This window comes from Dromiciops gliroides, chromosome 2 (assembly GCF_019393635.1).
Source record: "Dromiciops gliroides isolate mDroGli1 chromosome 2, mDroGli1.pri, whole genome shotgun sequence".
In the NCBI taxonomy this organism is placed as follows: domain Eukaryota; kingdom Metazoa; phylum Chordata; class Mammalia; order Microbiotheria; family Microbiotheriidae; genus Dromiciops; species Dromiciops gliroides.
The window spans coordinates 47,736,162-47,762,411 of record NC_057862.1 but is presented as its reverse complement, the minus strand read 5'-3'; the positions used below and the strand labels follow the sequence as shown (position 1 = coordinate 47,762,411).

The 26,250-nt window shown below is 47.8% G+C and overlaps 2 protein-coding genes across 2 annotated transcripts in view; one reads left to right on the top strand and one right to left on the bottom strand.

The window, feature by feature from the left end:
* STRA6 (signaling receptor and transporter of retinol STRA6) overlaps positions 1-9,480 on the top strand; it is a 111,540-nt gene extending 102,060 nt beyond the window's left edge. The window contains exons 13-18 of the mRNA XM_043987572.1: positions 39-172; positions 3,953-4,070; positions 4,149-4,238; positions 5,236-5,399; positions 8,382-8,531; positions 9,125-9,480. Of these exons, the coding sequence (XP_043843507.1) occupies positions 39-172; positions 3,953-4,070; positions 4,149-4,238; positions 5,236-5,399; positions 8,382-8,531; positions 9,125-9,303 (835 nt within the window). The 3' untranslated portion in view covers positions 9,304-9,480. The remainder of the gene's footprint in view (positions 1-38; positions 173-3,952; positions 4,071-4,148; positions 4,239-5,235; positions 5,400-8,381; positions 8,532-9,124) is intronic.
* A 7,121-nt stretch (positions 9,481-16,601) lies between these two features.
* On the bottom strand, positions 16,602-25,648 carry ISLR (immunoglobulin superfamily containing leucine rich repeat). Its single transcript, XM_043989023.1, has 3 exons — positions 25,481-25,648; positions 25,136-25,235; positions 16,602-20,273 (listed from the first exon to the last, which is right to left on the bottom strand). The coding sequence occupies exon 3, from the start codon at positions 20,263-20,265 to the stop codon at positions 19,009-19,011; it is 1,257 nt and encodes a 418-aa protein (XP_043844958.1). The 5' UTR covers positions 20,266-20,273; positions 25,136-25,235; positions 25,481-25,648; the 3' UTR covers positions 16,602-19,008.
* Positions 25,649-26,250: the final 602 nt, after the last annotated feature.

Sequence of the window (26,250 nt, the reverse complement as noted above, 5' to 3'; positions counted from 1 at the left end):
TTTTCCCCCACCCAGATCCCCAATCTCTCTCCCCACAGAGCTAACCTGAGAGCTTGGCATTGTGGTGCCACTCTGGATGGATGCCCCCAGCTACAGAGGCAGGGCATGAGTGCCACAGCCATCTTCTGCTGGATGAGCTTTTCAGGTTACCAGACAGCCTTCGTCTGCCTCGGTGAGCCACCCCCTTCCTCCCTAGACTTCAAGCATCACTGAGTTCTTTCGCTAGAGAAGGAAGAAGGGAGAGGAGAGAGATTCAGTAGAGGCTCTAGCAATAAGCCTTTTAACTTTTCCTCTCCCCCTCTTGTGCCCAGCTCAGTGCTAAACTATACTGTGGGGGTGATGAGGGGAGAAGCCACTCCCTGTTCCTTGAATCTTACATGAAAGATTAGAAAACTTACCCTATCAGGCAGCATGTGCTAAGCACCAAATGAGAAATTGAGATAATAGGGCTACTGAATGCCAAAGGAGAGAAGACTCAGTGTAGGTAAAAATAATCAGGGTAGGCTTCCTGAAGGAGGAGGGACCAGAGCTTCATGATCCTATATTCAGGAGGACCTGAGTTCAAATCTGGCCTCAGACACTTGACACTTACTAGCTGTGTGACCCTGGGCAAGTCACTTAACTCTCATTGCCCTACAAAAATTTTTTTAAAAAAGAAAGAAATACATACTGGTTATGTGGTCCTAGGAAAGTCACTTAACCCCTAGGTCAACTTTACGTTTTGCAGAAAAGGTATAGACCTGTATTGGTGGAGAATGTTCCTTACAAGGTCCTTCATTCACCAAAGAAGTGACTGCTCTCGTCCCAAATACATGGACATTCACACATGTATGTATGTGTTTATACATGTAAACCCATGCAGATTACATATGAATAAACAATCTTAAAGTGAGATCCCTTTAAAAGGTAGGTTTATGTTCTTGTATCTGTGGCAAGTGTGTTTTGGCTCCTCTCCCGAAGCCAAGCAGGCTACATCTCCCCCCTCAGGGTTATAGGGTATCCTGGAAAATTGGGGATATCTGTTTTCTCCACCAACTTTGCCTCAAATCCCTACTGGCTTTGTTTCCCCCCGTTGTTAGAGACCAGCAACGGGTGTTCCAGCTTCATGGCAGCTAGGTGGTGTGGTGTATAGAGCTCTGGGCCTAGTGTCAGGAAAGCCTGCATTCAAATTTAGCCTCAGACACTTAATAGCTTTGTGACCCTGGGCAAGTCACTTCCCTTCTGTCTTCCTCAGTTTACTCAACTATAAAATGGGGGTAAGAACAGCCCCTACCATGAGGGGTTGTTAGGAGGATCAAATAAGATAACATTTTTAAAGCTCCTAGCACCATGCTTTGCACATAGTAGGGACTACATTAATGCTTATTCCCTTTCTCTTCCCCCATTTAACCACTTAAGATCAATTAGTTTCTTTTTTAATTTAAAAAAATTTTTCTCAATTACATGTAAAGATATTTTTTGAGTTCCATATTTTTTCCCACTCTCCCTCCCCTCCTCTGTCCTGAGGCTAGCAAGCAATCTGATATAGGTTATGCATTACAATCATGTGAAACATACTTCTACAGTAATCAGAACAAAAGGAAAAAAAACACAAGAAAGAATAAACAAGAACAGTAACAAAAAGGCAACAACTGAAGTAAAAATAGTATGGTTCAATCTGCATTCAGATTCCACAGTTTTTTTTCTGGACGTGGAGAGCATTTTCCACCATATGTCTTTTGGCATTGTCTTGGATCATTGCATTGCTGAAAAGAGTTAAGTCTATCACAGTGATCCATTAGCTTTTACAAAAGGATATTGTCGGAGGAAGCTAGGTAGTGCAGTGGATAAAGCACCGGCCCTGGATTCAGGAGGACCTGAGTTCAAATCCTATCTCAGACACTTAACACTTACTAACTGTATGACCTTGGGCAAGTCACTTAACCTCCATTGCCCTGCAAAAAAAAAGAAAAGAAAAGAAAGGATATTGACTCCACAGATAATAGCAAGAACAAACATGGAAATATTCTTTCCGTCATCTCTAGGTCATGTATTACTTCATATTTGGAGGATTAATTTCAAAACTTAGCTCAGTTCCTGCATAGTATGGATACCACCAGGCTCATGTCCACCTGTGGCATGATTTTCTGATGAATCTTCACTTCAGCTTCTGCTGGCCTGGGTCCAAAAGACTTTTTGTTCCTCAGGGCATCATTGCTGGGTTGGCTGCCACGCTCATCCTAGAACCCAGGTCCTGAAATGCCTGACTGCTTTCCTAATGACCTTTCCAACTCACTAAATTGTGCATGCCACTCCCTTCATTTAGAACAAGAGAGACCAAATGAAAAGGCCAAGGACCAAAGCCTTCTTCTCAGGCCCATGCAGCATGATGGGGGAAAAAGCCTCAAGACTCTCTCGCTACCTATGATGGGCAAAAGAGGCACCGAGATTCCCCAGGAGCAAGTGAGGCAAAAGAGGCAGCAGCTGAAGCTGACGGGAGGCTGCCAAGTTCCAGCTCCATGGCCAGTTAGAAAAAGGCTCTTCTCAACCACATAATCAGCCAACCCAAACCAGTTACAGCATGTCTACACAGGCTCCAGTCTCTCCAGGCACTTCCTTATACACAATTCATCATGATTCTCCTAGGAGCAAGTGCCTGAGCATCATCTCCATATATACATGTACATAGCGGCAGAGAGACACATGCTCCTTTTAAAGGAATCTCATTTAAAATACATAAAAATATATGTAGTTTTTAAATGACTGTAATTTAAAATATCATATTTTACATCTTTTAAGGGATTGCATTTAATACTTATATATGTGTATATATATATAAAGGATATACTTACCTTTTTAAAGGGATATCATTTTAAATATATTTGTATATGTAATATCATATACTCACTTTTTTTTTGGTGAGGCAATTGGGGTTAAGTAACATGCCCAGGGTCACACAGCTAGTAAGTATCAAGTGTCTGAGGCTGAATTTGAACTCAGGTCCTTCTGACTCCAGGGCCAGTGCTCTATCCACTGCTCCACGTAGCTGCCCCCATATACTCACTTTTTAAAAGGGATCTCATTTTAAATATATTTGTACATATATTTATATTATATATAAAATAGAATTTATATTGTATATAAATATATTTATATGTGTATAAATATATTTGTGTATATATATACATATATAATGCTTACCATTTTAAAGGGATCTCATTTAAAATATATCTATCTGCATACATATAATATCTCACTTTTCTTTTCTTTTTGTGGGGCAATAGGGTTAAATGACTAGCCCAGTGTCACATAGCTAGGAAGTGTCAATTGTCTGAGGCTGGATTTGAACTCAGGTCCTCCTGAATCCGGGGCCGGGGCTTTATCCACTGCGCCACCTAGCTGCCCCTAATATTTCACTTTTCAAAAGAGATCTCCTTTTAAATATATCTGTATATCTAATATAATATATTCACCTTTTCAATAAGATCTCATTTTAAAAAATTAATGTGACAGTCACCTTTCAAAAGGAGTTTGAAGACGTTTGGGAGGCAGCTACCAGGACATCCACCATCCTGCGCGGGTCTGTCGGGTTTTAAATTGTCTGCAGTGCTCTCACACTCTTTCCTCTGTGAAGTCCCAGGAGATGACTGCTGCTTCTTTGGGGAGCTCAGAGAGGGTGGAGGGATCGATCCCACTGGGAGGACGGTAGAGCAGGGAGTTCTTTCCTCCTTAAACCGATGAGAAAACCAAGGCCTAGAGAGGGGACACAACTCGCCCAGGGTCACTGAGCTGGGCGGTGGCAGGCCTAGGGACAGGCCTGGGCTCTCTCGGGCCTTCTTTGTTTCTCCTGCACCTGCCAGGAGCCCTGGCTGAGGCCCAGCACGATTGGCCTCCAGGGCCCCAGCCTGGTCATTCTCCCACACCTCCCCAGTGGTCCCCACACTTCTGACGTTGCCTCCTTTGCCTCCTGCAGGGTTCTTCCTTCAGCAGGTCATCTTCTTCCTGGGGTTCGTGATGCTCACCTTTCTGGTCATCATCCCCATCCTGTATGGCAGGAACCTCCTTCTCTTCCATATGCTGGAGAGTATATGGTGAGTGAGCCAGGCTGGGGACCCTGCCACTGGCCTGCCCCGGCCCTGGCTTGATCACTGTGGTTACCTTCCCTATAGGCCCTTCTGCCTCACACTGGTGCTGGCTGTGATCTTGCAGAACCTGGCTGCTCGCTGGGTCTTCCTAGAGAGGCGGGAGCTGACTAACAGGTAAGGAGGCCATGCCTCACTCTCTTGCTATCTCCATCTCCCCCTTCCTCTCTCGGTCTTTCCCTCTTGGTGCCTCTCTCTGTTTCTGTCTTTCCTCTTCTCTGACCTTGTCTCTTGATCTGTCCTTCCCTCTAACTCTTTGTCCTCTCTTTCTCGGACTCTACGCTCCCCCCTTTCTTTTTGTTCATTTTAACAATTCACATGGACAAGAAGCATCTGAAAAGCACAGAGTGAAAATGAGAGACTGGAACACAATTTATTATGCATTAGGTGAATGAAAAAAAGCAGGACAAAAGCAGTATCCAAGAACACTTTCTGTCCTTTCTCTCCCGGTCCCTTTCTCTGCCTTTTTTCTTCCCTTACTTTCTCCCGTCTCCATCCATTTTTATCTATCCCTTCCTTTTTGTCCCTCTCTCTCTCTCTCTCTCTCTTTTTCCTCTTTCTCTGTCCCTCTCTCCTTTGGTCCCTCTACCTTTGATTTTTTTGTGTGTGCAGGGCAATGAGGGTTAAGTGACTTGCTCAGGGTCACACAGCTAGTGTCTAGCATCTGAGACCGGATTTGAACTCAGGTCCTCCTGAATCCAGGGCTGGTGCTTTATCCACTGTGCCACCTAGCTGCCCCCTACCTTTGCTTTTAATGATCCTTTGTTCCATCTCTCTTTCCCTGTTTTTCTTTGCCCTTCCATTTGTTGTCAATAAAGATTATAATTAGTTCTTATATTTTATAGCACCATGTGCTTTCATATCTATTATTGAGGGGGGTAGGAAAAAGTGGACTGATGAAGGGAGTTGAAAGACCTGGATGCTTGTGTTAGTCCTGCTACCAACTTATTGGGAGACACTATGCAAGTCATTTCCCCTTTCCGGGCCTCAGTTTTCCTGTTTGTAAAATGGGAGGGTCCCTAAGGACACTCTTCTCTGCTGTCACCATTTAGCTTTCCGAGGGAAGGGAGGCACCCCCTTCTTCAGCCTCTCTCCTGTGTCCCCTCCCCATTAGGAAAGCGCTCTTTGCCATCACTTTCCTGTTCTTCCCCATTAATGTGCTGGTGGGCATCATGGTGGGCATCGGCCGGATGGTGATCTCTATCCTCTTCAACACCGTCCACTTCTGTCAGCTGGACCTCAGCTTGCTCGGCCGTGGTGTGGGCACTTTGGACCCAGGTAAGGGCAGCTGTGGGAATGAATCAGAGACCACTGGCTTCCAATGGGGTGGGGGTTTGCCGAGTCTGGCAGAGAGGCTGACAGCAGGAGAAGGAAGAGACCTGAGCCTCCCACTGGGCTTAGTGTAGCCTTAAACAAATCCCTTCCCTTCTCTGTAAGTGTTTTGTCCTTTAAAAGCAGGATGCACAGACTGCCCGAGAGCCTTAGCCTGAGGGCTTGGGTGTCTATGTGCATTCTGTGCATGGGGTGGGGCATGTGGACCCCTTGTCTGTGAGATGGATTGTCTGAGCCCCCACATTTTGTGTGGCTCATTGGATCATAAATTTAGAAAGGGACTGTAGTGGCCAGTACACCCAACCACCAAAATTTACCCAGGAGGAAACTGAGTCACATAGAGGTTAAGTGACTTACCTAGGGTCATATAGCTAACTACTGTCTGAGGCAGGATCGGAATGCTGTTTGTGGAAGAACTAACCAGGGTACCATCTTAGTATGTAGGAGAGCTGCATAGAAGTTATTCAGTCTGTGCTTATACTCTCTATGTAGGATTAGTCACACTGCTTGTGAAAGGAGCCTGTGGACATGCTTCATGTGTGTGCGCTGAGTGTGAGGCAGCCTGCATGCCTGCTCTTTAGGTGATCATTCATTGTGTGTGTGTGTGTGTGTGTGTGATGGTGGTTAGAGCGCTGCACTGAAGTCAGAAAGACCTGACTTCAAAGGCCACTTCAGGCACTTATTAATTGGGTGATCTTGGGCAAGTCACTTGATCTGTTTCCCTCAGTTTCCTTAGTTTATGTGGGGGTAAAATGGGATCATATTCATTAAGTACTTTGCAAATCTGAAAGTACTATATCAATGTTAGTTGTTATCATTATTAAGCGCTCTGTATATGTGTATTCAATTGAATTCAATTTAACAAGCAGTAAAGGTGGGGTAATGGGTTCAGATCCCAGCTCACCTGTGCAATCTAGCTCCCTTCACTTGATCTCCCCAGGCCTCAGTTTCCTCATTTGTAAATTGAGGGCATTGGACTAGATGACCTTGAAGGTCCTGTTCAGTTATAATTCTATCATCATCACAAGCATCTTTCCTGTTCAAGGTCCTATCCTAAGGGGACTAGGGGCAGGGGACCAGAGGAAGGGTTAAAAAATAATCCCTGCCCTCCAGAAAGTTACCTTCTGTTGGCGGATAGTGAATAAGAGGAAGAGAGGATGGGGTGGGGTGGGGAGGGGGCAGATGGAGAAGCTCATGAACAAGGTGGCTGAGCCCAGAAGGAAGAGAAGGGTCCTGGGAGATCCAGAAGGAGTATGCAGACAAGAGCACGATGGTGACTACCCCAAGCCAGGAGGTGGAATACCAGGTTCAGATGTGATAGCTGGTCATGCAGGCTGCCTGGGCAAAAGGGAACAACGTGAAGCAAGACTGTGAAGGCATCCTGGGGCCCGAATGTAAAAGGCTTTCAATTCCAAAGTTTGCGTTTTAGCTTGGAAGCAGTGGGCAGTCAATGAGCTTTCTTTAAAAGCTAATTTTTAGAGCAGGCGCTTGGCATGGTTAGACTGTGCCTTGAGCAAATTATTTCGGGAACTCTATGGACAATGCATTGGAGAGAGGTGTGGAAATTTATTTTGATTTGGGGACCCTACCTTTAGGCTGAGATTAGAAAGCCTTAGGCCCTCAGGGTCTCTCCCCCTCCTCCTCAGCTTCAGCTGAGGAGAAAAAGCCCCGTGGGCTATATAAGATGCCAGGTCAGACAGCTGGGGGAAAAAAAAAGTCCCCAGCTCCCTCCGACCTGAGCGGAGCTATCTGAAAGATAGCCTGTGCAGAGGCACGTGAAGGGGGAGTGCACACCCCACCCCCAACCAGCTGCAGCTCTGGCTGGTGGATTAGCTTGGTCTGTGGGGGCGAAGGAAGCCCCGAGATTTGAGTGGAGAGAAGAAAAGGTATATATAGACCTGGGAGTGAGACAAGACGGGGGGGGGAGGGGGGGAGGGGGGGGAGGGGGGGGGAGGGGGGGGAGGGGGGGAGGGGGGGGAGGGGGGGGAGGGGGGGGGGACGGACTAGAAAGAAAGGGGGCTGACTAGGGGCTGAGGACAGACTAGATAGACAAGACTCAGGGGTTCGGACGGACTAGAAGAGGTCAAGAGGCGGCTGAGGAGACGGCAAAGATTGGAGACTAGAGAGGGGCTACAAGGACGCAGGAGGCCGAAGGGCAAACTGACAGAGCAGACAGACAGAAGGTTACAGGCCTTAATACAAACCAGGGAAAGTGTAAAGTGCCCTGAGGCCAAAGGCGGCTAAGGCCCTTATTGTATTCAAGAAGTTCAGCAGGTGGGAAAGAGATGCATTGGAAAGAGACCCAGGAAAGCAGTCAGGTTGTACTTTATTTCCCTGTATTCCTAATTTGAAATAGTATCTCATAAACAAACTCTGCTTGGATTATTTAGTTAAGAGGCTTTTTAATCCTGTGCTTATCAATTTGGGAGTGGAGCAGTATGGTGGAACTTTATAAACGGCCCACATTAAATTAACGAAGTCAGATAGCCAAATAGTCAACAGTCCCCAGTTTAGTCATCCATAGATCAGCTTCAGCCCCCAAATTAGCCCTAGTTAACAAAAATATTTCCACATTTTAATGGCGACCACGAAGGGACTTATGGCCCAATTATAATTTTTCTAAATTTATCATTTTTCATATAATCATATTTTTCATAAGTCCAATTATATATTTTTTTCCAGGTTAGTTATAGTTATGAATAATTAATTTTTGTACAGAGGATAGGCTGGAGATAGGGAGACCCTCTAGAAGGCTACTTGAATGGACCAGGTGAAAAGCTAAGGGGGCCTGGCTAGGGATGCTGGGTGGGTGGAGCCAGTCTAGATGAGAGCACAGGGTGTTTGTGTGTGAGCCAGCCCATGTTTGTATGAACTTCCTAGCCTGGCTCCTACCGGGGTTTCACCCCCTTTGCTTTTTTCCTCCCTCAGGCTATCGCACTTACTACTATTACTTGAAGATGGAGGTCAGCCAGTCACATCCTGCAGTGAGAGCCTTTTGCTTCCTCCTCTTGCAATTACCTGGCTCTCGGGGCCTGGCTGTTGCCCAAGCCTCTCTCAGACCCAGTGAGGTAGAAGAAGGTGAGATGCTGTGGCCGGCTGGCTTCTCTTTCCCTGGCCTGGAAGGAGGATGAGGGTTTCCTTGCTGCTTCCTGCCTTCCTCCATCCCTAGGCTTCCTCCTTGGCCTTCTTCCCCCTGCAGTCATCCCACAGGCTGCTGACTGAGTGGTATTTTGGAAGGATGCTATGAAAGTTTGTCTTGGGCTGCAGATTTCTCCCTTCCTTACTCTGGTCCAAGCTGCCTGTCTGGGGCTCCAGGTGCTGAGCCCTGGCAGAGCAGGGGGAGAGTCCCTCCTCATCCATATTTCAGCTCGTTGTAAGAATAAAATGTTCTGTGTCAGTCCTTACTGGCACAGTTCCCAAAGGCACACACTGGAAAATCTGAGCTCCATGTTATGGGACTTTACAAGGAACAAGAAGGTCTCTGAGCTGTCCATGAGTCAATCCTCCCTGCTCTCAGAAGGATGCTCCTGTCTTGGGCCCTTTCTATGCCTAGTCTCAGGAGGTTCTGGGAGAAATGAGAGGTGGGTGTGTAAAGGAGGCAGGGGCCATGGAAGGGCAGGAGAGAAGGGAGTTAACATTGTTCACTGTTTTATGTGGTCTGTCTCCTTCAGGCATCCATTTGCTGCCAACCAAGAACCCAGCCAGGAATGCCACCAAGTCCAAACAAAGTAGAGTCCGCTGGGGATTGGCTTACACCCTTATCCGCAATCCATCTCTCCTGGCCTTCCGGAAGAAAAGCCTGGCTGGCCCTCTGGTCAATGGGAGCCAGCCCAGCCCTCCCAACCCCTGATGGATCTGCAGAGCCGGGAGGGGAAAGGAGAGGGAACTGCCTGGATATGTTTCTGTTCAGGGAGGTCATTTTCCTTCTTTCTTCTCACTCCTTCCTCCTGGATCCTTCCCAAAGTCGCAGCTTTGAAGTTTCTCCCTGCAGCGATGCTGGACTCCTCCCACCTAGATATATTGTGCAGAGAGCAGCTCCTCAGGGTTGATGGTGCACCATCCATCAGCTTTTGTTTGTTGTTACCTTTTGGGGGGAGGTAAATCATTTGCTGTGACCCCTGGCCAATGTAAGCATCCTCAACTTCCTAGAATATACAAAGAAAACCCCCACCAAAATAAGAATCCCATCCCCAAGTCCCAGGTGCCCAGGGAAATGAATCCTACTCCTGGGGTCTATACCATTTCCTCTTCCACGGGACCATTACTACAGACAAAAATCCATCTTCTTTGGGACTCATCTCCCTATACTTTTCCATCATTGATTCATTCATTCAAAGCACATTTATCGGACACTTCCTAAGAGATAGTGTGGGGTCTCGGGTTCCAAAGGTAAAAAACAGTTCCTTCCCTCAGAGAGATTACATTATATTGGGGGCAATTACAGCATTGATGCAGATAAATACAAGATGATTGACATAAGGAGAGAGAGATTAGAAAAGGTTTCCCTTGGGAGATGATGGTGCCTGAATTGAGCCTTGAATGAAGTTTCCTGGATACTTCCTTCTCTGAGGGGTCGCTGTCTCTTTTCCTTCTGAGACTCAGCCTTACTCTAATTCTAGTCGGGGGAGGGGGTTCTTCTTTATCAAGGATAAAGGAGAAATACACCCCACCCCCAAATGCAGACTTTACCAAGTATCCAGAAAGTTAGAGAGTGATGACTCATTGGAGAGTACCCAGAATTGAGATCACATCTAAAGATTCTATTCAGTTTCCTATTCCAGAAAGCTCCACTACCAGTCAGTTGTTTTGAATTGTCCCAAGCTTCCTCACTTAAGCTCTGTTTGATTCTTAGAGGCAGCTAGGTGGCTTAGTGGATAAAGTGCCTGACCTTGGAGTCAGGAAGACTTGAGTTCAAATCTGGCCTCAGATACTTATTAGCAGTGTGACCCTGGGCAAGTCACTTAACCTCTGTTTGCTTTAATCTATTGGGGAAGAACATGGCAAACTCCTCCAGTATTTTTGGCAAGAAAACCTCATGGACACTATGGTTCATGGGGTCATGAAGAGTCCGACACAACAAAACAAAAGCAAAAATCTGATTCTTAGAGCTTTATCCAAATACTTCTCGAGATACTTTCCCCACCTCCACAAGGTACCTTCTAACCCCTGGGATCCCAGCCTAGTTGTCTGGGACTCAGGCCCTGGTGGTCTTTAGTTTGGCATCCATCTTCCTTGCTAGGGATTAGGGCTCCTGCCTCCCTCTCTAGCTCAGTCTCTGGCTCCAATTCCCATCTTTGTCCCAAGAAGTCTTGAGTATCTTGGCTTCGTCCCCTTTTCGAGGAAAAGTCCAAATCAATCACTTCACCCTTTAATAAATTCCTCCTCCATCCTTCAATCAGTAGCGATTGACTGAGTAGGTCCAGGGAGAAAAAAAAAGACCATTCCAACATTCCACAATATCTTCAAACAGACAAATGCTACATCCCTCAACCTCCAAAGTACACAAGAAAGAAAGATTTCTTTCCTTGATGCTTGTAGAACTCCATACATGCATATGTTGTATGGTGACATGTTGAACATAATTTCAGTGTGGTCAATCGGACTGGTTTCCCCTCTATCCTCAAAGGAACTGTGCCTTGGTCACAGGAGGAGGAGTGGATTGGAGTTAGCCTTTGACATTTTCCAGGGACCAATGAAGCTATGGTAGGTCTGGTCTAATGGGGGGTATAGTGTGGGCCAAACTGGTGACAAGGGGATCCAACTGGAGGGTTGGGATATTAAGATGGTGCCAAGTCCTTACCCTTCCTCCTCATTATCTCCTAGGAACCCCCGAAATGGACTCTAAGGGATTCTTGGAGGTTTCTCCAGAGCCTTCCTAAGACCTCCAAGGTACCTTGTAGTACCAGACTAGAATTAAACTCTACCCCCATAGCCTCTGGCAGCTCAAAGCTATAGCTTACCCTTCATACAAGGCCAGTATACACAACTGAAGTGAAGCCAAGCTCCCCAACAATCTGAGCTATCTGAAGGCATACCAGACTGCCTTGGGAGGTAGTGAGTTCCTTCTCACTGTAGGGCTTCTAGTGAAGGCTGCTTGATCACTTACAGAAATGTTAGAGGGGATTCCTGTGCATGTGTGGGCTTGCCTAGGTACCCCTGGAGGGTTCTTCCAAGTCCAGGATTTGGTGCTGAAATTCATCTTTTACCCCTTTCCCTCTCCCCCTTTCACTTCCTCTTTGAAACTGGTAGAAAGCTCCCTGATCTCCCAAGATGGGAAAACATGGTGCTGGTCAGAACTTTTGGTGACTGGCTCCTGTGGCTACTACGGGGTCTGGGGGAATTCCCCGGAAGCAATTTCCCATCCTGAAGCCTATTTTACCCTCTAGTTTGCTGTTACAGAACCTGGGCCTGGCCTGGAAATAAATGGGAACTTCAGATATTTTGGGAGTGTTTCTACCTTGACATGTTATGAAAGACATGAGTATGTTTCCTCTAATAAATGACTCCAAATGAACAGTCCCTGATTATTTCTAGATTGGAAAGGCTACCTTATCAATCAACCAGTGCTCATTGCTCATCTGCTGCAACAGCTGACCTTTACTTGGTGCTTCAGGTTTGCAAATACTTTACATAAATTATCTCATTTGACCTGCACATTAGCCTCATGGGGTAGAATCCTGCAGGGGCAGAGAAGCATCGAAGTGGTGCAGTGGATGGAGCTATAGACACAAGGCCAGAGTCAATAGCGGGAGCAGAGGAAGGAGAATGTTTGGAGACTGGCCTATTGAGGGCATGGGTGGGAGATGCTGATAATGTTTAGACTGAAGAAAAGATTCAGTGGGGGCATGGCAACTGCCTCCCAGTATTTGAAGAGCAGTTGACTAGAAGATTAGCCTTGTTCCTCTTGGTGCCAGAGGGCAGAACTCAGGGTGATAGGCAGAATTTGCAGAGATTTAGGCTCAATATGCCCCCAGACTTGCTTACGATCAGAGCTGTCCTGAGATACAGACTATCTCAGGAGGTAATGAGTCCCCACTCCCTGCAGAGAGCCAAGCAGAGGCTGTGTCTACTTTCTGAGGATGTCATAGAAATGTCATGTATAGAGGATGTCATGTATAGGTTGGACCGAGTGACTTGGTCCATTTTATGTGAAAGAGGAAGAGAGGGAGGGGTAACGCCAGAGGCCTTTTGGGTTGGAGGCTGGGATTGGAGAGTAACAGCTGACTGGGTGAGGATGGTGTGAATGGCAAAGTAGGCATTGCCAAGTTGTACCTGGTATGATATTGGTGATACTTTTCTTTCTTTTTTTTGCGGGGCAATAGGGGTTAAGTGACTTGCCCAGGGTCACACAGCTAGTAAGTGTCAAGTGTCTGAGGCCAGATTTGAGCTCAGGTCCTCCTGAATCCAGGGCCAGTGCTTTATCCACCTAGCTGCCCCCTTGGTGATACTTTTCAATAGCACTTCGAGGTTCCCAAAATGCTTTCCTTACCACCACCCTAGATTATCTAAGTAATATTAATCTATATCTTGAAGATGAAGTTCAGAGAGGTAAGGCCAGGGGTACGAGATAGAAGGGGGCAGAGGGAGCAATAGCCATGGAACAATGGGAATAGGTCAGGAAGTGGGGGCGCAGCACTTCATGCTTCTCTCCCAGTTAATAGAGTTTCATCAGTGGCTGTTGGTCTTCCCCAATCTACTCTTACCATGGACTGGAGGAAGCAGGAATCTTACCTAGAACCACAAAATATTAGGGTGGGAAAGAAACCATAGATATCATTGAATCCAATTTTGTCATTTATAGACTGGGAAGGTGAGAGTGGTTTGTCTGAGGTCACAGGGTAGGACTGAAACCCAGTGGTCTTTCTATCCTACTATGTCATATAAAGAAATAATGGATAATGAGACCAGGGTCCCTGAGGCCTGAGGCTCTGCAGAGGTCGTGGAGCTAAGCACCAAGAAGGAGAATCATAGACCCTTCGATTGGGAGTTAGAAGGGTCTTAGGGATAATCTAGTCTAACCCCCTCATTTTACAAACATGTAATTGAAACCTAGTGGAAAATACTGTAATTCCCCCTCCCCCACCTATCCCAAACACACACACACACACACACACACACACACACACACATGCACACCCCTTCTAGAGCTGATGTAGGAAAAGGGAAGCCAGACAACACCCATTTTCTACGCTAGGTGGGTGTTATAGAAAACAAGATTCTAGTGAGACCATAACAGAACTGTAGCTTCACAGAACCCCCTTCTAACAGGGCCCTGTGGTGCAGTTAAGCAGTCTGCATCCCAGACTCACCTCGGGGGATCAAATGTCCACCCCAGCTAAGCCTGGCTCCAGAGATACTGTGAAACCTGGGGGGATTAACTGTTCTCTACTACATGTGAGGATCTAATCTCTACAGGCATGGAGTGGGAAGCATGGTCTACCTTTAACTTCCTTCTCCCTATTCCTACCCTCATTCTCAAATCTGTTGAAGGTGAGACTCTGGACCACAGCTCTCATTACAAGCAAGACCTCAGATCCTGGGCCAGTTTTTCTTTCTGGAAAAAAGGAAAGGAAGAAAGGAAGTGGAAAGGGAGAGAGAAAGATGGAGGGAGAGAAAGAGAAAAAAAGAAAAAGAGAGAAGGGAAGGAACTAGGGGAGGAAAGGGAAAAAGTGACAGAGAAGAAAGTAGAAAAGAAAGGCAGGATTGCTTAAAGGAGGGAGGAAGAGGAAGATAGAGGGAGAAAAGGAAGGATAAAAGGAAATAAGAGAGAGGGAAGATATAGAGGAAAGAGAGAAACAGAAAGAATAAGAAAGGAGGGAAAGAGATAAAGAGGAAGAGAGGGAAAAGAGAGAAGTGGGGGAGAAAGTATTGTTTAGGGAAAAGGAGGAAAGAAAAAAGCAAGAGGCAGAGGAGGAGAGGAAAGGCAGAGGGAGAGGAAGAAAGGGAGAAGGGGAAAGAGAAAGGGAAAAAGGAATAGAAAGAGAAAGTAAAAGAGGGGGAGAGCTGGAGGGAAGGAGTAAAAAGGGGGTGGGGAAGGGAGGGTGAGGAGGAGGAAAAGAGGGACAGAAAGAGGGAGTAAAAAGAGAGGGGAAATAGGGAGAGAGAAGAAGAAGAAGAAGAAGAAGAAGAAGAAGAAGAAGAAGAAGAAGAAGAAGAAGAAGAAGAAGAAGAAGAAGAAGAAGAAGAAGAAGAAGAAGAAGAAGAAGAAGAAGAAGAAGAAGGAAGAAGGAGGAGGAGGAGAGAGGGAGAGAGGAGGGAGGGAGGAGGGAGGGAAGGAGCTCCCTTAGTGACTTCATGACAGCTGCAAACCTCCCTGCCTCCTCTCAACTGCATTAGCCTTGGCCAGGCGAGCAACCTCTGCCTTCCATCTCCAGCTTCTTCTTGAGTTTTGTAACACAAGCAATTAAAACCTGGTGGAGCTTTTTGAGTTAAAAGCAGGGGCAAGGACTCAGCGAAAGGCCGTTTACTGTTTTCTAGCTTTGCTGCCCTTTTGAAGTTGGTAATGAGGCCCTAAGAAAACCGCAATTAAGGGCAATAGAGGGAGGGAGGGTGAATGAGGAGGGAGGATGACAAAAGGCAGAGCACTGAGGCTCGGGGGGAGGAGGGGAGGAGACTACAAACAGGGTTGCTCTTCCCCTGGGAGGTGCACAGTCGAGGACCTGTGGAGAGGGCACAGCCGGGTCCAAGAAAGCAGACACTCCCCTCCCTGCCCCCTCCCCCCGGAGGTCCCCAGCCTGTTTGGGGAGGGGGCATTCTGGGCTGATGTTCCCTGGAAGAAGTGAAGGACGGGGACAGACCTGAGGCTTAGGTTCCTTCCTGACTCTCCTAAACGCAGGGCAGGCCTCCTTTGCTGTCTGGTTTATACAGTAGTCGCCGCCTTCCTAAAACAGGGAGAAATCCAAGTGTTGGAAAATTCTTCTTGCTATTGACTTCCCTAGAAACCTTGAATGAGTCCCACCAGAGTTAAATGGACTGATCAAGGTCACAAAGCCCGTGAATGGGGGAGCTGGGACGCAATTTCCTAGTTGTTCTTTTTGCAGGGACAGCGGTCCCTAGCATTGTCCTGTGCTCAGCGTTGGCCCTGGGCTGCTTCACGTTTTTATCAAGGACTTGGGTGAAAACAGAGATCATCAGATCTGCAGGGAGGGATAGCTGACACAGTGCATGACAGAGTCGGCATCCAAAATGATTTTGACAAGCTAAATCCTGGAACTGAATCTAATCAGATGAAAGTTAAGAGAGTGTAAAGCCTGAGAGTTGAGTTAAAAAAAATAAAAGCTTCACAAATACAAGAGGGGGAAGGCAATCTTAGGGAGTCTCGTGTATGAAGAATATTTGGGGTTTTAGAGTGGGTTGCCTATTCAATATGAGTCAGCAGTGTGGAAGTGGGTGTCTAAAAATGCTAAAGACACCTAGGGATGCTTGATATCATGGAATCATAGACAGAAGGGACTCTGGATGTCATCTAGTCCAACATCCTCAATATACAGCTGAGGAAACTGAGTCACAGAGAAGTTAAGTGACTTACCCAAAGTCACACAGCTAAACACTCTGAGGCAGGATTTGAACTCAGGTCTTAGTGACTCCAAGTTCAATACCCTAGCTTCTAGGAATGAGTTCCTATGTGCTCTGCCCTGGTCAGAGTAAATCTGAAGTACATTGTCAGGACACTCATAAGCTAGATCCACACACCCCAGCACCCTGCCCTAATCACTCTTGCTTCTTGTCCTCTTCCTCCTTCTATGCTGTCCCTACTCCTACCCCTACACCTACCCCCCAGAGCCTCTGACCTCATCACCCTTATTCATTTAACCTTCACTCCAACCCTCTCATCCCCAATCCCTGGTCATAAACAAACACTGAAAATCACTTAAAGGGTGATTTTCACTGCCTGTGAATCCTCCCATGAAGTGAGGCAGTTGTGTTGTAGTTCAGTGGTTTTCAAAGTGGGGTTCTTGGGGTTCCTAGGGTTCCCTGAGATCCCTACAAGGGAGCCACAAAGTCACAACCATTTTCATAATAATACTAAGATATTTTAATTTCTAATGTGGCAAACAACAATAGATATACTCCACATAAACAAAAACTCTTTGGCACCCCAAGACCCCCAAATTAAAGAACTGTTGTTGTAGCAGAGAGAGGTATGCATTAGATTCAGCTCCCACCTTTATTAATTACTAGTTGTGTGGCCACAAGCATTTTACAGATAAGGAAACTGAGGCTCGGAGAGAGGCAGTTGTATTCTAGGACCAATAGGAAGCAAGCCTGGATCAAGCCATTCCTTGGTGTTAGACCCAGACAAGAGCTCTATCCTAATGTTCTTAGGGGGATCACAGGATGGAGAACACAAACCACAGAGAGTGACTTGTGGGGTACCTCTAAGAGCAGATGTGTTTAGTTAAAGCCAAATCTGGGATTCTGGGTCCACAGGTTACAATAATTTTGATGATAATGCTACATATGAAGAAGACTTCATACTTTCTAAGTGACTTTCACATTCGTTACCCCAGGGATTGACAGTGCTCTCTCCCTTCCCAATTTATCCTGTATTCACTTATCCACGCATATCATATCTCTCAACAGAATGTAAAGGCAGGGACTGTTTTGTCATTTTCTTTATATCTCCAGCATCTAGTACAGGCTCTTGCACATTATAGGTACTTAATAAGTGCTTCCTGAAACGAACTTGGATTTTCCTACATAGGAGTGCCCATTTTACCATGCCCCTAACAAGTTGACTATAAAACTGGATTTTCTTTTCCATCCCCCATGGGCACCTGAACCCCTGGCTTCCTGGACCGTCTGGAGACTATCTAGCTCTGCAGAGCTAGTGATTTTTGCCTCCTACATCCTTCCCCTGATCTCTCTGCACTAAGTTGAAGGGCTAATTTGTTGATCTTCGTTTTTCTTCAAGCAAGGAGCACCTGTATTACTAGCTGATCAAAAGCTTCATGTCCCCTTCTCCTTCCCTTTCCCTGGATGTGGTGAATTCAAGGGGACTTCTTGGGCGTTTCCCACCTCACAGGGTGACATGTATGTGCTGATATGTACATATTGCTATCTGTGACTTGCCCCTTTGGATCGACGAGCTCCCGAAGAGGTGGCATGATGTCTAGGAGACCTGGGTTTTAAAACCTGGCCGTGCCTCATACCAGCTGTGTGAATGTGGCTAGGACACTTGACTTCACTTAATGTTTTATTCCTTTGGGTAAAGACATCTGGGACCAGTTGGGATGCAAATCAATCTTCTCAGTTCCCAATCTGTGAAATGGGGATACAACATTCACAAGGCTACTGTGAGGACAATACTCAACCGATTTGCCTTTGCTAAAGATCCAAGAGATATTGGAGTGAAGATGACTCTTCTCACATTGGATATCTCCTCCCTCATCCTCCCACCCCCACCCAAATGCCACTCAATGCAAAACAGCAGAGGCCTCATGGGAAGTACTATTTATTACAGTGGGCAGCTTCTTTGCCCCTCTTCTGTCCCAATATTGCTCAAGGGTACAAGGTGGGACAGGGTCTCTAGGAGAATACATCTAGATGAGGGAGGAGGCAGGAAGGCTGGGGGGGGCATAGGCAAATGAGGGAATAGGAGAAGGGGAACACACCCACTCCTCTCTTGGTAGAGAGAGGCAGGCTCAGATCAGCGCCAGCTTGTTTCACTGATCTGAGAGGGGAGACCCTTCTCAAGTCCCCATTCCTGTGGATGGGGGACTAAGAGCTCAGATTGGGGGAGGGGGAGATCAGAGGAGAGGAGGTAGAGGCCAGGCACCACCCAGGCATATGATCATGGCCTGGAGCCTTCTCTGTCTCCTTTGCCTATGCCCAGAGTGGTCTCCGCAGCCATCACTCAATGACCCCAGGGGGGCATCCCTGCTCACAGAAATGAGGTGAGAAGAGCTAGGAAGGACCCCCTTCTGCTAAATCTCTCCCCATTGCTTCTAACAGTGCCTAGAACTCAACTCTGAAAGCTCCATTCCTTCCACCTCAGATATTGCCCCCAGGTTGGAACATGAATCCACTTGAGGTGGGGAAACACACTGAAGCTGTTCTTAATAGCACCTTGGAGTGAATTGGTTTCTCAGAGCTAGCCCCAACCAGCTGGGAGAAGCTTGGAGGGGCTAATGCAAAGGGGGTGAGGAGGAGGTGACTAAAAGGAGGAGCAGAGAGTATTGGAAGGCACACAATTCAGGCTTTTGGAGTTGAATTAAAGGCACATATCATGGATTGCCCCCATTCTGCCTCTGGTTGGCCCAGTGGCTTCTCAGGATGCCTAAGCCATGAGTAAATGGAGTTGGTTTAAAAGGCCCATCACTGGGCCTCTTTGGGGCAAAGAGTAGATGCTAAAACACTGGAAAAGGGCTCACTTCACCTCCTAGAAGCAATGCCAGCTATTCCCCTCCACCCCTGGCAAGACCAGAAAGGTCTCGGGGCATCTTTGGGAGGCCAGTGGATAAGGACAGGGTTGGATGAGAGAGAGAGCACCATAGATCCTCTAGCCAGATGGAGATGTTGAGGGGCACAGAGAGGAAGGAGGAAAGGGGAGGGGCTAGAAGGCCAGGTGAAAGAGACACAGGAAAAGAATCCAGGGGCCCAGCTGCTCAAGGGGATTGGCCCTGTTCTTCTTGGGGTTTGTGCTGGACAAGTAGATGACGACCACATTGTCTTCGGGCCCGGATGGCTGCACCTCATTGTCAACGGTGTAGCAACCCTTGCCCTCCACCGCCTTGCCATGGAACTTCCGACCTAGGGCATCCTCGCTGGCTTCCCCCGGAGAAGCCAGAGCCACGTTCACAGAGCCCTCTGCGCTCCCCAACTCGTTGGTGGCCCGGCAGCTGTAGGTCCCTTCTTCCTGTTTGCCGAAGCCCGGGATGAGCAGACTGCCATTGGCAAATGCCTGGAAGCGGGGCTGAGGAGACCCAGCCACTCCTGGGACCCGCCCATCAGGCCCAACGTTGGGGCTGGTGATCTCAACCTTGCCACCAGGAGTCTGGATCCGCCACTGGACCTCTGGTGGGGGCTGCCCATCAGTGTCACAGTGCAGGGCAAGGACAAAACCATCCCGGAGCTCAGCCCCATCTTGGTTGGGTTGGTAGGTGAGCTGTACTGTGGGAGGGGCACAGTGCAGAGGGGGGAGCCGGCCCAGGGGGATGCCCTTGAGGAAGGGGGGTGACGAGCAGGCGATGTTGTCCTGCTCTGGGATGGAGACCGCTGTGGCCACGGCCCACACCTTGAGCCATAGCAAGCCGCAGGTACAATTAAAGGGGTTGTCATTGATCTGCAAGTGGGACAAGGAGGTGAGCCCCTCAAAAGTTCCATCAACCAGAGTCAGGAAACGATTGTGGTTGAGCTGCAGGGACCTCAGATCACCAAGATTTTTGAAGGCATCCTTGGGTATCACAGCCAGCTCGTTGCTATCCATCTTGAGCAGCTGAAGGGCACTGAGATTGTGAAGGTCATTCCAAGAGAAGTTGGAGATAAGGTTGTGACTCAGGTCGAGGCTCTTGAGGTAGACCAGAGGGGCCAGGCTACCGGGGGCCACGACCCGGATCTCATTGTGAGCCAGCCACAGTGACTGCAGCAGGGGCACCTCATCGAAGGCACCTGACTCCAGGTCTCCCAGGCGGTTGGCAGAGAGGCTGAGAGTGGTGACGTTGGCTGGGAAGCCGGGGGGCACCGACTGGAGGTCACGGTAGGCACAATCTGCAATTTGGAAGCCGTACTTCTCACCACAGTCACAGACCTCGGGACAGCCAGACACAGAGCCCAGAAAGCTGGCCAGCCACAGCAGATGGAGCCGCTTCATCTCTATTCCTGGGGGAATGGAAGAGAAGGTAGTTACAGAGAAGCACAGTTATTACTCAAGTAATCACTGAGGTCATTGTTGCAGCAAGGTCTCCCGTCCACTAGCATGTTCTGCCAAACTGCCACTGGCTATTATCAGAGGGTCCTCAGCCCCACTCAAAACCAACATTTCTATACAATAGGATACAGGTAACTCTGCTAAACTATTTACAGAAAGAGAAAAAAACTGTGACATTTGTAAGACAGGAAGTCTGGAACACTGGTCTTGAGGTCAGGAGACATAGCTAGGATAAAATCTTAGCTGGGCTGTGTTATCATGAGCAAGTCATTATATCTCTCTAAGCTTCAGCTTCCCCATTCATAAAGCAGACATTATAATAACTGTACTACCTACCTGTCAGGACCATCCTAATAGAAATTCTTAGTGTGAGGGTTAGGTTCCAATGATTATCCCACCCATGTTATAATAAGTCCCTCTGTTTGGCAAGAACACTTCTTGAGTGAATCAATCAGAATAGAATGTGAATAGGACCTGTACACCTCCTTAAGTCAATTAGAGTCATTGTGTGAGACTTGGACCCACCCTAAGGAATTTTTAAAAAAGGAAGGAGCTATCTCAGAAACAGATACTGAAGGCTAGCAGTGGAAAGAAGGAGAAAGTTCCTTCCTCTGAAGGAGGAGCTGAATCCAGAAATGACGACCACCAGGCCACCGGCAAAAGAAGAAAGAGAAGGGAGGACTGAGCCGGAGTGGAAAAGAGAGCAGGGCTCTTGACTTTACGGGTATCTCAGGGCAGAAGAGGCTGATGCCATCAGTATCTTCCCACCTTCTAAGGGCTTGAGAGAATCCTAAGAGAACATGAGTTCTTTCCCCAATTTTCCCTCCAGTTCCTTTCTATCCTCAGATACTATAAGCTACTGTTTCATTACCCATTTCTAGTAACTGGAATTTTGCCTCAACCAGAAAGAGACCAGAAGTTAACTCTATGTAGTTGTGCAATCCATGATTTGATGATTTGATAGGACCAATACATTTCACAGATGAGGAAATGAAGGAATAGAATAATTAAATGACTTGTCAAATGTCACCCAAAGAACCATTGGCAGGTACACAAATGGTTTTATGACCTTATGATACTCTTTAAAACTGGCTAAAGGGGGCAGCAAAGTGGCACAGTGGATAAAGCACCAGCCCTGGATTCAGGAGGACCTGAATTCAAATCCAGCCTTAGACTCTTGACACTTACTAGCTGTGTGACCCTGGGCAAGTCACTTAACCCTCATTGCCCTGGAAAAAAAAAACCCCAAAAAAACTGGCTAAAGATCAGTACTTCAACTTGGGGACAGTTAAATCCTGAAGCACAGGTCTGCCCAGGTAAATGTTAAAGGACAATGGAAAGGGGGTGAGTGTCAGCAGGGGCGATGTTCCCTGTTGTTGTCCCCTTTGTCTCTCTCTTTATGGGAAACATTGCCCAAATGGCCCCTGAAAGGATGGGGGCAGGAGGAAGGAGAGTTAAAATTAGCCATGGGTCAGGGTAAGCATGTCCAGAGACAGGATATTCCTGCTGAGTTGAAGGCCTTAGATGAGGGAGGGACAACAAAAACCAGAACCAGGCTGGAATCCAAGACACTTGAACTCCCTCCACAGATGACAGGACCTCCTTCTTGAGCCCTCCGGGTCCAATTTCAGGCTAGTTCCCAAGGATAAGTACCTGGGATCTTGGGGTCTTGATGCCTTCTCCACACACACATCAGAAAAGGACTCACAGGGCCCACACCCCAACCCAGTTATTTTTTTTATTTTATTTTTTGCAGGGCAATGAGGGTTAAGTGACTTGCTCAGGGTCACTCAGCTAGTTGTCAAGTGTCTGAGACCGGATTTGAACTCAGGTCCTCCTGAATCCAGAGCCAGTGCTTTATCCACTATGCCACCTAGCTGCCCCCACCCCAACCCAGTTATGCACAATTGATGATGTTATTCTCCTACCCTCAAGCCTTTGTTGGCTGTCTTAGTGCTGGGTGATTCCTCAGCATGGTGTTTATAACCTTCCACAATTGTTCCCACCTATCTTCCCAGCCTTGTTTAATACTGCTGCCCTTCATGAATTCCACCTTCCAGCCCAACTACACTTTGAGCAAGTCACCATTCCATCTTCTGCCTCCATGTATTTATTTGAATAAGCCATCATCCCCAGTGACTGGCATTCACGATCCATCATCTCTGGCCTTTCCAGAAACCTTCTTTGATCTCCCCCTTTCCTTCCTCCAGTTAGGATAAAAGAATCATAGATTCATCGGTGGAAGGAATTGTAAAAGTCGTTGGTCTCTAGAAATGAGGTCACCCTTCTCATTTTACAGATGGGGAAGCTGGGACTTGCACAAGTCGTCATCGCTCTTTCAATTACTTTGTATTATCCTTACCTGCCTAGATACAGGTTTCATCCCTCTCCTGGCCAATGGAACTCCCTGAAAGCAATAACTGGAATTGGCCAAGAGGTGTCCTCAAAGCAGGACTGAGGTTAGACTTTGGAAGGGATTCCTTGCCTCCTTCAAGGGGAAATAGAGCAGGTGGTTTTGAGAATATTTAAAAATAGAACTAACTGCTCTTGGCTTAGGTGGATTGATTTGCTGTCCTACCCTGCAGTGGGGGGAATGAACAAAAGAGTGGATGGATAATCTCTCACCTCCAGCCCTGTGACTGACCCTAAATGACTGCCATCTTAGACCTGTCTTGATCTTTCCATGACAGTTGAATGCATTTAAGAAGCTTTTTGTGATCCTAGGTGAGACACTGGTATCCTCACATACAAGCCCATGGAAGGCCAGGGCACATTCCCTGTGTCTTCCATGTTTCCTGGGAAGGCATGGAGGCAGTTCCAAGTCCCACATTCCCTCTCTGGGATTCCACTCATTCTACTTACTCACATACTGAATATAGCTCCCAGAATGAGCCTACCATGATGGGAACCATGGTGCCATCAAGATATGAATTCAGAAATGACAACCACTGGACAACCAGTAAAAGAAGAAAGAGAAGGTTGGACTGAGCTGGGGTAGGAAAGAGAGATTTTGAGCAGGGTCATTGTTTTGAGACAATGAGAGAGGGTGATGCTGCTGCTCATAGCAGTTGGATGCCTCCTCTAAGTCACTCAGTAAATATTTATTAAGCACCTACTAGGTATGTTCTAGGCACTGAGCTGGGGATACCAAGAAAGGCAAAATACATTTTCTACTCTTTCATTCTAATAAGCCTGACATGGCTCCTGCCTCCTTCCCAGTGATCTGTGCCTTGTAAGATGCGGTATTATATGGCTGAAAGGAAGCTAGACCAAGAGCAAGAAGACCTGGGTCCAAGTCCCTCCTTCGGCACTTATTAGTTGTGTGAACTTGAGAAAGTTAGCCCCCCAACTGAGGGTTTTCTCATAAGAGCTAGACCAAGAATCAGGAGACCTGAGGTCTGGTCCAGGCTCTGTCACCAATTCACTGTGTGGCCCTTGGTAAGTGACTTCCTCTTCCTCAGACTCAGTTTTCTCACTTATAACATGAAGGAGCCAGATCAGATAGATGCCCTTTCTCAAGTGTCTTTCAATTCTAACATTCTATGACCCAGTTATCCCAGATCAGAATTTTTAAAAAATGAGTTTGCCAAAGTGCTTTGGATGTGGTAAAACACGGTGCCCCTGCTCTGCTTATTTCTGAGTTTCAAATTGCTGTCTTTGTACTCCTGCCTAGTAGTTGTTCCCTCAAAACTCTTATCCTGGACATCCCCAGTGGGGTGAAGACCACAAAAACCCTTCTGACCCAGCGATTCTCCTCCAGCTCTGGGCCTGTTGGCACCCCACAGGGTCTCTGATATTAACTAATAGGGAAATAAGTTCCCCCCCCCAAAAAAAAAGTGTGATTTCATCTTTCATTTGGACAGACAGTCCCAGGAAATCAGTGTACCTGGGACCTGGTCCTGGTTAGCCAGCTCTGTGAACTTGAAAAGTTGCCTCCCCTCTCCAGGCCTCGGTTTCCTCCTTTGCAAAATGAGGGGGAGGGGGTTGGGCTAGAAGGTCTCTGAGCTCTCTTCCAGTTCTCTGCCTGCTGCTATAAATGCCACCCCCCCAAATCCTCCCCTCCCACTCTCACTCCAAATGCTTTCCCCTGCTTCCTCTCCCGCTGACATCCCAGACTCAGCTGTCTCCCTCCGAGGGCCCCACTGCTAGGTATGTATTTATATTCGCTTATTGAAGGCCCCTGTTAGGCTATGGAGTCCCCCACCCCCACTCCCGAAACACACCCAGTTGCCTGTTCTCTTCAAACTTCTCCAGTTAAGCCATGGGCGCCCAGGGACCTAGTCTAAATAAATTCATCCAGAACGCCCCCTCCCTCCTCTTCCTCCCTTCCCTGCCACTTTCCCTCCTTCCTCTTCTCCGAAGTTTTGAATCACCCCTGGCTCTTCAGACAAGCCTCCCTGCCTTTCTGGTTTGGAGGGGAGGCAGCCAGCTGCTCGGTCTCATCTCCATCTCCTCGGCATCCTGCCCTCCCCCCATTATGCCTGTGTGTGGAAGGTGGAAGTTGGGGATTTCCTTAAACTCTCTGGAGCGGGGGTCAGCAGGGCATCCACGGAACTGGGTTCTACCTTCCAACCCTTGGACCCAAACAGATTCCGGGTCACAAGCCACAGCTTCTTGGAAGTTGGGGAAAGTTGCTTGAAATCACCCAGCGGGCATCTGTCCCTGCCTGGGGGAGGGGAGGGGGAGAGGAGAGGAGAGGAGACAGCCCAAGCGGGCTCCTCTCTGGCCTCTGTCAAGTTCTTAAAGTCCCCTTCTGCCATCATTCTCCGCCCCAGCCTAAAACTTCTTTTAAAAAAATAATAAAAGCCCTTACCTCTTTTTTCCTCTCCTCCTTTGTCTTTTGGAGCAAAGCAATTATGACAGGCTGGCTAAAGTGGGTTGGATGTCCTGACAGCCTGGTGCTTGCCGACCCTCTGAAGGGAGTCAAAACAGCAGAGAGAGACACACACACATACAGTGAGACATGGAAACTGCGCTGGAGCCTGGAGCGCTGGGCTCCCCGGGGCCAGCTGTGGCCGGCAGAGGGAGGCCCCGACCTAGGGGGCGGTTTCGCCTCCAGGAGGAAGGAGCAAGGGGCTGGGCTGGCTCCCTCCCTCCCCTCTCCCCTTCCCTCCCCCCTCCCCTTCTCGTCCCCCCACCACAGCTTTGAGGTGCCTACCGCTGCCTCCGAACCCAGGCTGGAAGGCACTGGGTGTGGGCTCAGGATGCCCTGGCGCTGCTGTCTCCCTGCAACCCGCACATCTCCTTTGCAGCAGCAGCAACAGGGACCTGTGTTTCATAAGTGACACCAGAAACTGGAAGAAGAAGAGATGCCAAATTTTTTTGGGTTGTGCTCTCTCTCAGTCACTTTTTTTTGGGGGTGGGGGGCGGATTTTCAACTGGGAGTTTCTTAAAGACACAGTACTAGCCGGAAGGACCTCAAGAAGAGAGGGGGGTTGAGGAGGGGGAGCTTTGAGTCCAAGGATTACTGGTCCCAAGGCAGAGTTTGGGGGTTTGTCAAACCCACTCTGAAGGTTAAAAAGGGGGGGTATTTTTTCCGTGGTCTGCAGAGGAAGGAATGCAAGGGTTGGTTATTTTTTTTTCTTTTTCTTTTTTTAATTTTTTTTTTCTTCAGTGAGTAGCTGATGAGGCAGAACCTTTATGAAACACCCACCAGGCCCCGCTGGGGCTGAGAAGCCAAACTGCTTGGCCTATTTAAAAAAACTCCTTCTTCCTTGGTTAAAGCCCCTGCCAGGCTGCCTGTGAGGCCTGCCTGTTATGAATACATGTCTTTCTCCAGGATGGGAGACTGGGATCCGGCCACAGGGGCCTCCTGCTGCCAGGAAGGCCTCTCACCCCTGGGCCAGGCTCTGGGTGGAATCCAGCATCTGATAGCCCTGAGCACCCCAGATTTCCTGCTTGGAGCTCAGCTGGACTCCATCTGATCCT